Here is a 12,494-nt window from a genome sequence, read left to right on the forward strand (position 1 = left end):
AATGTGATGTATAATATATAAAAATAATAAGTAGCAAAATTCATGTTTTATATAATAGTGTGTAAATGTTACATAATTTTTAAAAAATAAAATTTATTATTAAAAATTAATTTTTTTTAATAAAAAATTTATATTTACTCACTTTTATATATATATATATAAAGAATTAAACAATATTTATAATATCATTTGTCACGCGAGACCGGATCCCAATGCGATCAAAAGTTTCAAAAAATTTTGCTTACTTTGGGGCCCGAAATTTCAGAAACATAAAAACGTTAGCAAATTATAAGTAAAAGAGCTTCCAGCCTCTTCCAATAGCCACAGTTCGTCCAGAACTTTCCCGCAACCACTCAACAACCGTCAGGTCTCTGATAGGGACACGTGTCTGCATCCTAAATTGTATGACCAATTTACCCGAATTTCGGCCTCATCTCCGTTTCATTTCACCGCTATATGTATGCGTGTGTATATAGATGAGCACCACTCCAAAACCCAGAAAACCCACAGCCAGCCATCCCTATTTTGTTAGCATTAATCTCGAGCCTCTCTGCGGCCTCTCTTTCCCTAATATAATATAATATTGACATGGCTCCTGAGCTCGTTCCGTCGGCTATGAAACCCGCCGGGTACTGCACGAGACCCGTGACCGTGCCGAGCAGGGCCTACGTGACTTTCCTGGCCGGTAACGGAGACTACGTGAAGGGCGTCGTGGGGCTTGCCAAAGGGTTGAGGAAGGTCAAAACGCCGTATCCTCTGGTCGTCGCGGTGCTTCCCGACGTGCCGGAGGAGCACCGTCGGATCCTGCTCTCTCAGGGCTGCATAGTCCGCGAGATCGACCCCGTTTACCCGCCGGATAACCAGACCCAGTTCGCCATGGCCTACTACGTCATCAACTACTCCAAGCTCCGTATCTGGGAGGTACCTAAAATATTATAATACAATAACGTGGTACTGTTTCGGCTGTGTTTCTTTTACACGTGGTGTTTTTGTTTCAGCTCCCGTGCTTACACGTGGCTATCTATTTGTCATGGACACTTCTGTGCGTGGACCTTTACGGGGTTCTTGTTTTATGACTACATAGTTTTTTTACACGATTATATGTCGCCTAGCGTACCATCGTGAATTTAAGGCTAATAGTCACTTAAAGTCCAAACTTTATAATATATATATATATATATACACACATATAATTTCAGATTAATTAATATTTTATAAATGAATCAAATACGGTTTATTAATTCTCCTCTGTATTCAATTATTTTTGTCATGTCATATGCTGACTTCATTCGTCTTGTGATGACTTGTGCCCGATTAGTTTTAAATTAACAGCTTTATTTTTTTTATGATGATTTTTTATTAATTTAAATAAATATTCCTTGGGCCATTATAGATGATGAATATTTTGATCTGGGTGCAGTTTGTGGAATACAGTAAAATGATATACTTGGACGGGGACATCCAGGTGTTTGAGAACATCGACCACCTCTTTGATTTGCCGGATGGGTATTTGTACGCGGTGATGGACTGCTTTTGCGAGAAAACATGGAGTCACACCCTGCAATACAAGATCGGGTACTGCCAGCAGTGCCCTGAAAAGGTCAAGTGGCCAGCCGGATTCGGCCAGCCACCGTCGCTCTACTTCAACGCCGGTATGTTCGTTTACGAACCCAGTTTATCCATCTACAAGGACCTCTTGAAGACCCTAAAAATCACACCCTCCACTCCATTTGCTGAACAGGTTCGTGGAATATTTAACTTTTTTTTTTTTTTAAGTAACTTATATGCTAATTTCTGGGTTCGATTATTGGTCCTTCAGTTAACTTGTTCTCATATTTGATGGTTGATATTCTGCATGGATTAACCTCAAACTATGCCGTACTGTGTTTGGTTGTTTTGACAGGACTTCTTAAACATGTACTTCAGAGATATTTACAAGCCTATCCCACTCGTTTACAATCTCGTACTTGCTATGTTGTGGAGACACCCGGAAAATGTGGAGCTTGACAAAGTGAAAGTTGTTCACTACTGTGCAGCGGTGTGTGTTTTTCACTGATTAATGGCTGTTTTTGTAGTTATCTGGATTTGGTTATTAATTGTAGCCTGATTTGTGGGAAAATTTTTTGACAGGGATCAAAGCCGTGGAGGTATACAGGGAAAGAAGATAACATGCAGAGAGAGGACATTATGGTGCTAGTGAAAAAGTGGTGGGATATATACAATGATGAATCATTGGACTACAAGAAGCCGCCGACGCCAGCGGCGACAGCTATGGCTGCGGGTGGTGAGGCAGAGGCAGTCAACATGCAGCCGTTCTTGTCTGCTCTTTCGGAGGCCGGCCCCGTTCAGTTTGTGACAGCACCATCAGCGGCTTAGATCCTGCATGTTTCTGGGGATGAAGTGTGTACGTACGTACGTTGTAGAATCAACTCGGAGTCAAGAGATCATCAGTTGGAAGCGAGAATCAACCTGAAGTCATGTGAGAGGTGGAAGCGAGAATCAACATCATGATTCATGACTATATTCCTTTGTCCAAAGGATGCATGTGAAGATCGAAGATGGGTTGCTGTTTGGGAAAGGGGAACAAGCTTTCGTGCGTTTTTTGTTTTTTTTTTTTAAATAATAATTTTGGGTCGGTGCAGAAGTCCTTTCCAAGTAATTGTAAGTGGGCATCAGTTAGCTGTTGGGTCTGTTTATAATGCGTGCTTAGAAATGAATACAATGTGCATTTTAACTTATAAATTCCCTCTCTTCTACACACACTGCCAATATCTTAGCCTATCATCATTTAACTAATTATTTTATATTTGTTGTTAATTTGGAAGGAATTATTCCTTCCTTCCTTTGGTGTGACGAAAAAATGGGATCATGGCTAACTTGCCGTGGGGATCAATAATCAAGTAAATAATTTGATCAAAACTCCACACAAATATCATATTATGATAGCTATCCGATCGATACATCTTACCTCTCCATTCACATCTCAATATCAAATTAGCTATTTGAAATTTTTATACCACATGCCATTTACGTGACATAATAATGTATTAGAAATACATTAGTTATTAGTTCTTTTCTTTATATGTATAATTACCTTTCTGTCTTTATATTTTTGGTACATCTAAATACTTCTTTTTGATTGTAAAGAATTAACAGAAATACACAATAATATAAAAGCTTTTTGTCCAAATCTCTCTCTATTCTCGAACCCTAACTCTATACACATATCAGCTTGAACACAAATCCATAGTAGAACTCAAGTTTTGTCATAGTATCAGAGATTAAAACCGCTGCACCTTGTATTTTTAGTACATATAAATACTTCTTTTTTATTGTAAAGAATTAATAGAAATACACAATAATATAAAGCTTTATGTCCAAATCTCTCTCTCTATTCTCGATCCCTAACTCTGTACACATATCAGCTTGAATACAAATTCATGGCAGAACTCAAGTTTTGTCATAATGCATGTTTCAAGAATTGCACACGGATTCCACTATTACAGAGGCCAAAATCGAGCATGCACTTGCACCTTAGTCACAAACAGGATTGACATTCTAGGAGTTGAAATGGAATTTTATGTTTGTGGCCTCTACGTATGCATGTGGTAGAGCAGTTATTGTACAACTGTAATTCGATAGCCACCCTTTTTTTTTTTTTTTTTTTGTATTTTTACTATTCTTTCCTGCTATAGCAGCTACACTGAGTTGTATATATACAATACAAAGCCATGCAAGCAAGAGATGTATTTTTACTAAGCTGATCGATACCGCTACAAATTTTTTTTTTCAGACAGCCTTTTCACAAACACCTTCCCTGCAGCATCAACTCTCACACTGTGGTCATTTCCCCACCTCTTTCCAAATCCAACTATTTGTCATTGAAAAGATTCTTCACCTTGGCAATATCCATAAAAAAAAATAAAAAATAAAAATAAAAAAAACTTGGCTTCCTTAATGGAAGCGTCCCAATCCCAACACATGATGATCCTCTTTACATTCCATGTATGCGCTGTAATAACATCATACTATCATGGATCCTCAATTCTATCACATGTATGTGCTGTAATAACATCATACTATCATGGATCCTCAATTCTATCACAAAGGAAATCACCTCCAATGTTTTCTACATCAGTTCGGCCAAAACTGTGTAGGACAAGCTTCACACCTATTTTTCTCAACCGGACTCTGAATAGATTTATCAACTTCAACAACAGCTTGGAACCCTTGTGCAAGGCAAACAATCTATGAGTGAATACTTCACTCAACTCAATGGGATTTGGGAAGAACTCAATAACTATTGACCTATCCCATGTTGTTCATGTGGTCTTTGTACCTGCAAAAGTACTCTTACTACAATTCAAGAAACTCAACAAACTAAGTATGTCTTCAAATTCCTCATGGGTCTTAACGACTCTTATGAAAGCATTAGAGGGCAAATCATATTGATGAGCCCAATTCTTTCACTTGATAAGATTTTCTCTCTGATTTTACAAGAAGAACGACAAACGCAAATATAAGTTTTGTTGCTTCCCTCTGTTGAGTCTTCAGCTTTAGCAGTATTTCATAACACCCCATTCAAGAAGAAAGAAAAACAAGAGATCACATGCAGTCACTGTGGAAAATCTGGACATGTTCGAGAGAAGTGTTATCGGTTAATTGGGTTTCCTCCTAATTTTAGGTTCACCAAGCTCAAGCAGGGACATTTTAATAGCACATTTCTAGCCCCTTATTCAGCAAATCAAGTGCTATCTCCAAACCAGGAGAAAGAGAATATCACAATACCTTAACTATCACTCACACAATCCCAAGTTCAAAAGTTGATGGCATTAGTGAATGGTCAAGCACAACAACCACATCCTACTGAATCCAACTCATCTAATTCCTTGCTTGGCACACCCCAGTTGAACATGGCAAGTATATGCTTGTCTGCCATCTCCATCATTTCTATTTTTCAATTTGCACAGCTCCATAAGCATCATACTTCACACAGTTTAGTAAATACATAATAGATTATTGACACTGGGGCAACATGCCACATAGTCAGTTCCTCGCAATTGCCAAATGGGTCACGGGTTGAAGTCACTTATATTGGGACTGTCAAACTTTGATGGGTACCAAGATGGACCTAGTCTTAAAGATCCTTTGCAAGTTCTAGATGGGCCAATTACAAGGTCAAAAGCCAAGAAAATTAAGGAGGCAATGCAAGAATTGGTACAATCTACTTGGGACGAGCCTAGCAAGAGCCCAACATTCAAGATGGGCTTGAAGGATGAAGATCGAATTTTGATTTATTTGATACAAGCTATGGAATAGGGCAACAACATGACTTAAATGTTTTAGGCACTTGAAGGCTTTCTACTTGTTTAATTCATTTAAATGACTTATTTTATTAGTTTAGAATAATTGAGTTTATTATGAGAATAACTTAAGGAGGCGCCTATTCAATGGCATGTTGGGAAAGTTATTATTTTGTTGAACTAAGGTTTCAAGAAGTTACTGTAGTCGAGCACTATAGCCTTACTATAGACGTGATACTATTCACTCAGGGGCATTTTTGGAAAGGGGAGATTATTTTAGCTAGAGTTTTAATTAGGTTTTGATTTAAATACTCTTTATAGCCTCATTTTAATCAATTTATGAAATTTGATGATTTTATTCATTGTGAGTTGAGTTTATCTCCTCTTGTTCTTAAATGAACTTTTGAACTTATCAAAAGCAAATTGCAACATTTGTGGCGTTCTTTCTTATAATTTAAGTTCTTAATACAGGTTCTTCAATGGGTCTATATTTTCATATAATCTAGGTTCTTGAAATGAGTTCATCAACGGGTCTAAATTTTCCATTGGCTTTCTTGGATGAGTTTTCAAATTAATTATGGGTTCAATGGATTTTATTCCCACGGGTTCATATCAAACTTTCTGAGTCTAATATACTCACAGAGGTCTTATGTGTCCCTTCTTTCACATTCAATCTTTTGTCTATCAACAAGATTATCCTTAATCCACTTCTTTGTCTCATTTTCATAGAGAGATTCTGTTTTATACAGGACCTTGTTTCATGGATGACGATTGGTCTAGCTAAAACCCATCGAGGCCTCTACTACCTGCTCACAAGCTCACTCAGTCTTATCTGTAAATTTTTCACTTTCCTCCAACAATCGTATCTATAATGCCTTGAATAGGCAAGACTTTGATATATAACACCTTAGGCTTGGTCATTTGTCTAGTCAATGAATGAACTTAATTCATTCTTATTGTCTAGATGTAATCAGTCTTAACCATGCTCTTTGTACTATTTGTTTCTTAGCTAAACAGAAGAAATTGAGATTCCCATCAAATATTACTTCAACAAATGCTGTGTTTGATCTTATTCATAGTGACATTTGGGGTCCATATTCTCAAGCCTCATTGCATGGACACCAATATTTTTTAACCATAGTCGATGATCCTAGCCTTACCACATGGGTATATCTCATGAAATTCAAATCTGAAACCAAGTCTATTTTACAATTATTCATTCTCATGATCAATACTCAGTTTAACTTTAAAGTCAAACAAATTCGAATTGATAATGGTCTTGAGTTCCACATGCCCAAATTCTATAATTCTCATAGAATTCTACACCAAAAATCTTGTGTCTACACACCCCAATAAAATAGGGTAGTAGAGAGAAAACAACATCTCCTTAATGTAGCCCGAGCACTTCTCCCTCAAGCCAATCTCCTAACAAAATTCTGGAGTGATGCTATTTTAAGTCTTGATAGCAGCACATTTAATTAATTGCATTCCTTCACCGCTTCTTGACAACCAATCCCCTTATGAAAAGTTTTTCTGCTCTAAACCGTCTTATCTCCATCTAAGAGTTTTTTGTTGTCTTTATTTTGTATCCACAATCAAACATGACAGAACAAAACTTGATCCTAGGTCCAAGAGCTGCATTTTCATCAGGTATCTTGTAGGGATTAAAGGGTACAAGGTGTATGATCTAACCAATCATACAACATTTGTATCTCAAGATATAGTCTTCATAGAATTGAATCTCCCTTTGCAAAATCAGCTCTTGAGCCTTTACCTCCACTCAATCTTGATCTCGCTTTACCCCCACCTTTTCCTGACATAGTTCCTTACCCCTCATCCTTTCCTTTAACCAGCACAGAACTTCACTCTCCCTCACCTCATTCATTTCCTTCACCACTATCTCCTTTATCTTCCACCATTCCTACATCTCCCTCTATTCCCACATCTTCCCTCTCTCTTCCTACATCAAACAACCATGAGTTTTATACACCACTGTCATCTGATCCACTTCATCCTTCTCAATCCATACAACTTAGGAGGTCTGATAGAGTCAAACCTACACCCTCATACTTGCATGATTATCATTGCCAGCTTGTTTCCTCTCTTCATCCTCATTCTTTTTCTACATGTTCCACTACACATCCTTTACAGCAAACACTCTACTACTCACGACTTTCTCATTCTCACCAAGCATATGTTTTATCTCTCACTCTCACATCTGAACCAAAAAATTATGAGGAGGCTATTGTATATGATCATTGGAGTGATGCTATCACTCAAGAACGCAAGGCTCTTGAGAATAATGGTACTTGGTGAGTCACTTCTCTCCCTGCTAAAAAGAAAACAATAGGCTACAAGTATGTGTTCAAAGTGAAATTGAAATCAGATGGAACTGTGTTCAAAGTGAAATTGAAATCAGATGGAACTGTGGATAAAAACAAGGCACGACTAGTAGCTAAGGGGTATACTCAACGTGAGGGCTTCTATTACCAAGAAACTTTCAGCCCTGTAACAAAAATGACCATTGTCAGATTATTCCTTGCACTTGCTACTATCCATAACTGGCATTTAGAACAATTAGATGTTCATAATACTTTTCTTCATGATAATCTCGAAGAAGAGATCTACATGGAGCTGCCACCTGGATTTCAGCTTAAGAGGGAGTCTCAATCCGAAAGGAAGAAATTGGTATGTAAGCTTCACAATGGAATTAAAAATTCACTACCTCTCTTGTTGCTGCTAGTTTTTATCAGTCAAAATCAGATTACTCATTATTTACTCGGAGTGACAAAGGTGGTTTTGTTTCCCTTCTAGTATATGTTGATGATATTATCTTAGGATGTAGCAGCTTGGTTGCCATTAATTCTGTCAAAGCCTAGTTGCATGATCAGTTTAAAATCTGAGATTTGGAGGTGCTTAAATATTTTTTGGGATTAGAGGTTGCAAGATCAAAGGATGGTATTCATGTTTGCCAAAGAAAATATGATTTAGAGATCATTGAAAGTGTTGGGTTACTTGGCGGTAAAGTTGTGACCATTCCAATGGAATCAAATCACAAGTTGACACATTCCTCTGGTGAATCTCTCTCAGATATCACTGGTTATCGCAGATTAATAGGCAAACTCATTTACTTAAGCACCACAAGGCTTGACATCACATACTTTGTTGGTATCTTTAGTCAATTCATGGACAAACCCACTCACACTCATCTTCTCACAGCTCATAAAATACTTAAGTATGTTAAGGGTTCAGTAGGCCAAGGAATCTTCTTTTCTTCAAGGTCTTATTTGCATCTTAAGGGATACAATGATTCGGATTGGGCAGCATGCCCTAAAACTAGAAGATCTATAACTGGTTTTTGTGTGTTTATTGATGATTCTTTAATTAGTTGGAAATCAGAGAAACAAGTTGTGGTATCAAGGTCATCGGCTGAAGCAAAATACAGGGCTTTGGCACATAAAAACTATGAGATCATTTGGTTGAAAGCTCTTCTAGAAGACTTTAACATTAAGCATTTGCGACCTGCTTTGTTATATTGTGATAGTCAATCTGCAATACATCTCACCAAAAATCCCATATTTCATGAAAGGATAAAACATGTGGGGTTGAACTGTCATTTTGTTAGAGAAAAAGTGCTAGCAGGTGTCATTAAACTAGTGCATGTACTTTCAAAATTTAGCAGACATACTAACTAAGGCTTTAACAACACCTCATTTCCACTTGTTATTGCCCAAGATGAGCATCATAAACATATATGCTCATCTTGAGGGTGAGTCTCAATAATTGCACACAAAAACACAAAGGAGGCACTCGGATTCCCCTGTTGCAGAGGCCAGAATCGATCATGCACCTGCACCTTAGCCACAAAGAATCAGACTGGCATTCTAAGAGCTGAAATGAAATTTTATGTTTGTGGCCTCGTACATATACATGTGGCAAAGTCAATTATTGTATAGCTATAATTCAATAACAACCTTTTTTTTGTATTTTTACTATTCTTTTCAGCTATAGCAGTTGCACTAAGTTGTATATATATTGTACGAAGCCATACATGCAAGAGATGAATGATAATTACATTTTCTCTCATCATCTTCTCTTTACTCAATCTTTAACAGCATGCAGTTGGTGGTGCGTGTTGAAATAAATAAATATTGTCGAAGAATTTCTATTTTGTATATAATTTGGAATATTTTGATCATTGTGTTTCTAAAGATAATTAAATTGATAAAAGAAATAATTAAAAGTTAGAAAAATAAATTAAAAATCTGACATGTAATTTTGATGTAGTATAATCAAACATGCTACTTTAACCCATATCAATTTATAAAATAATTTTTATATTAACCTTAAATTGAGAAAACACTATTTTCGAAGTGGTATAAATGTATTTTTAACAATAACTTTTAACTACTTGTTTCTTTTGAGAACTATTCATTTCAAATGTATTTCCTCTCTCTCTCCAATGTTGTTTGAAGATTAGGGATAAGTTAAAAAAAGTAATGATATACTTACAATTCTTAATATAGTTGTGTCTAGTCATTTAAAAATAATCTTAATTTTATATAATTATCCTTTATTTTAAAGTGGAGTTGTAAAATAGTTATAAATTATTTTATATTTTCCAATCAACAAAAGTTGTTTTCTATCGGAGAAAGGAGTGGCCCATTATAAAATGTATCTACCTTATGGCCTAACTTTATGGTGATGCATAAAACGCCGTCGTTAGATAGAGGTGCCTGAGCCCCAAACTCACTCCCAAACCTAGGTCCAACGGTACCTTTCTCAGTGCGAGCGAGCTTGCAAGCTAGGAGTCTGCGTTTTGCTCACTGTGAAATCGAGATTCTGAGTGAGTTTTGCTTAGCTCGCGAAATCCAGATTCCAGACCACTTCTGGGTCTCTCTTATTTGTACGGAATCCCTCTTATATCTCACCCAAATCAGAGAATAACACAAAGAAAAGGAAAGCAAAAAAATCAAAGCTGTATATTGGCACAGGTGAGGATGATGATTATTATTCCTAGGTGCCTCTCCTTTCAACCTCAATTCAGGTATGCTCCCACACTCCCATTACCCTTTCGGCTATTTTGCTCCGAAAACCAATCCCTTAACGACGACGTTGAGAGGGTCTTTCGTGTGATCAATAGCTCTACCTCTTCAAAAAACTTGCAGCAGTCGTTGAAATCTTGTGGGGTTTTCCTCTCTAACGATTTGATTGATAAGGTCCTGAAAAGGGTCAGGTTCAGCCACGGAAACCCAATCCATGCCTTGGAATTTTTCAATTATACTGGTAATAGAAGAGGGTTTTATCACAGCACTTTTTCGTTGGATACAATGCTTTATATACTGGGCAGAAGCCGAATGTTTGATAAAATTTGGGATGTTTTAATTGAAATGCGGCAAAAGGATCGATCTTTGATATCCCCGCGTACTGTCATGGTGGTTTTAGCTAGAGTTGCTAAGGTATGTTCCGTTAGGCAGACTGTGGAGTCTTTTAGAAGGTTCAAGAAGCTCGTACCCGAGTTTGATACTGGTTGCTTTAATGCGCTTTTAAGGACTTTGTGTCAAGAGAAGAGCATGGCGGATGCGAGGAATGTTTATCATAGTTTGAAGCACGAGTTTAGACCAAATTTGCAAACTTTTAATATATTGTTATCAGGGTGGAAGTCCACGGAGGAGGCGGAAGGGTTCTTTGGAGAGATGAGGGAAATTGGTGTGATACCAGATGTTGTTTCGTATAATTGTTTGGTTGATGTGTATTGCAAGGGGAGAGAAGTGGACAAGGCTTATAATGTGGTTGAGAAGATGCGAAGTGAGGATATAACGCCGGATGTGATCACGTATACTAGTCTTATTGGAGGATTGGGGTTGATTGGTCAGCCCGATAAGGCTAAGGAGATCTTGAAGGAAATGAAGGAATATGGGTGTTACCCGGATGTTGCAGCGTATAATGCTGCTATAAGAAATTATTGTATTGCAAAGAGGCTTGGTGAAGCCTATAAATTGATGGATGAGATGATAAGTAAGGGTTTAAATCCAAATTCAACTACATACAATTTGTTCTTCAGAATTTTCTACTGGTCAAATGATTTGCCAAGTTCCTGGAAATTGTACCTGAGGATGATGGATACCGGATGTTTGCCAAATACACAGTCTTGCATGTTCCTAATTAGGTTGTTTAAGAGGCAGGAAAAGGTCGAGATGGCACTACAGTTGTGGGATGACATGGTGGAGAAGGGTTTTGGGTCATATATCTTGGTATCTGATGTATTGTTTGATTTGCTATGTGATATGGGAAAGTTGGTGGAAGCAGAAAGGTGTTTTCTGCAGATGGTAGAGAAGGGGCACAAGCCAAGCCTTGTTTCTTTCAAAAGGATCAAGGTGCTCATGGAACTTGCAAACAAGCATGAAGCCCTGCAGAACTTGTCAGAGAAAATGGCCATTTTTGGGCGTTTGATCCATGTTCCTAAATGTGTTGGCAGCGCAACAGAGACATTAAATTCGGACTTACTTCCAGTGAACCGTGTACTTAAAAACTGACGCAGCAGAAGTTGTTGTCCTGAGCCTTATTAACCATTTTGAATTCTGAGTTATGCAAAACCGAACGTGTAAAGTTTCTGCAATTTATCTGACTTTGGGGTCGTGGACCTCTTGTGTGTCTCTTTGGATCACTGCCTCAAAGCATGCCCATGCAGAGGAAGTTTTTTTCTTGATCTTGTAACTTAAAAAACTGATTTATTGATTAAAAGAAAAAAACTGATTTATTTGTGTGTACTTACATTTTTGTTCATGCTCTAAATAAATTCTTTATTCCAACAGAACAAAGCACTTGCCAAAGGTGGCAAACATCCTTTGAACTTCTCAGATTTGGAAAACAGGGATCCTGGCCTAGATTAACTCATGTAATTTTTCATGTGTAGGGTTAAAAGGACACTTCAGTCTTCACCGGAGGCGAGGGAGTTTCGTGTGGAGACCATGTTTGGGGAGTTGGCTTACAAAAATCCGTGTCAAGAAGTGTGCGGCTCTACGACCTTCAGCGTATACCTGATTTAATGGGAGACTGCTTCTCACGTATGATAATACTCGGTTTGTGTCACACGGCAGCAAGGATCCACCAATGGGAGCGGACAGCAAGGAATGCTGTTGAAAGCTTGTCTTAGTTTCTATTCAAAACAGCAGTTTTCTTAAGTGAGAT

General features: G+C 37.6%; 2 protein-coding genes across 2 annotated transcripts; both read left to right on the forward strand.

Moving 5' to 3' along the window:
• Positions 1-469: 469 nt before the first annotated feature.
• On the forward strand, positions 470-2,732 carry LOC121260519 (galactinol synthase 1-like). Its single transcript, XM_041162429.1, has 4 exons — positions 470-921; positions 1,421-1,741; positions 1,904-2,038; positions 2,131-2,732. Exons 1-4 carry the CDS (start codon positions 589-591, stop codon positions 2,374-2,376), a joined length of 1,035 nt encoding a protein of 344 aa, XP_041018363.1. The 5' UTR covers positions 470-588; the 3' UTR covers positions 2,377-2,732.
• Positions 2,733-10,281: 7,549 nt separating this feature from the next.
• On the forward strand, positions 10,282-11,996 carry LOC121260520 (putative pentatricopeptide repeat-containing protein At1g02420). The gene has a single exon (XM_041162430.1). The coding sequence runs from the start codon at positions 10,304-10,306 to the stop codon at positions 11,837-11,839; it is 1,536 nt and encodes a 511-aa protein (XP_041018364.1). The 5' UTR covers positions 10,282-10,303; the 3' UTR covers positions 11,840-11,996.
• Positions 11,997-12,494: the final 498 nt, after the last annotated feature.

Source organism: Juglans microcarpa x Juglans regia, chromosome 4D, assembly GCF_004785595.1.
Source record: "Juglans microcarpa x Juglans regia isolate MS1-56 chromosome 4D, Jm3101_v1.0, whole genome shotgun sequence".
In the NCBI taxonomy this organism is placed as follows: domain Eukaryota; kingdom Viridiplantae; phylum Streptophyta; class Magnoliopsida; order Fagales; family Juglandaceae; genus Juglans; species Juglans microcarpa x Juglans regia.

Bases quoted from the DNA above. Each gene is read 5' to 3' on its own strand.
- LOC121260519 (XM_041162429.1), top strand. From the start codon at position 589: ATGGCTCCTGAGCTCGTTCCGTCGGCTATGAAACCCGCCGGGTACTGC. The intron at 922-1,420 runs GTACCTAAAATA...ATCTGGGTGCAG, and splicing joins CCAAGCTCCGTATCTGGGAG to TTTGTGGAATACAGTAAAAT. The intron at 1,742-1,903 runs GTTCGTGGAATA...TTGTTTTGACAG, and splicing joins CCACTCCATTTGCTGAACAG to GACTTCTTAAACATGTACTT.
- LOC121260520 (XM_041162430.1), top strand. From the start codon at position 10,304: ATGATGATTATTATTCCTAGGTGCCTCTCCTTTCAACCTCAATTCAGG.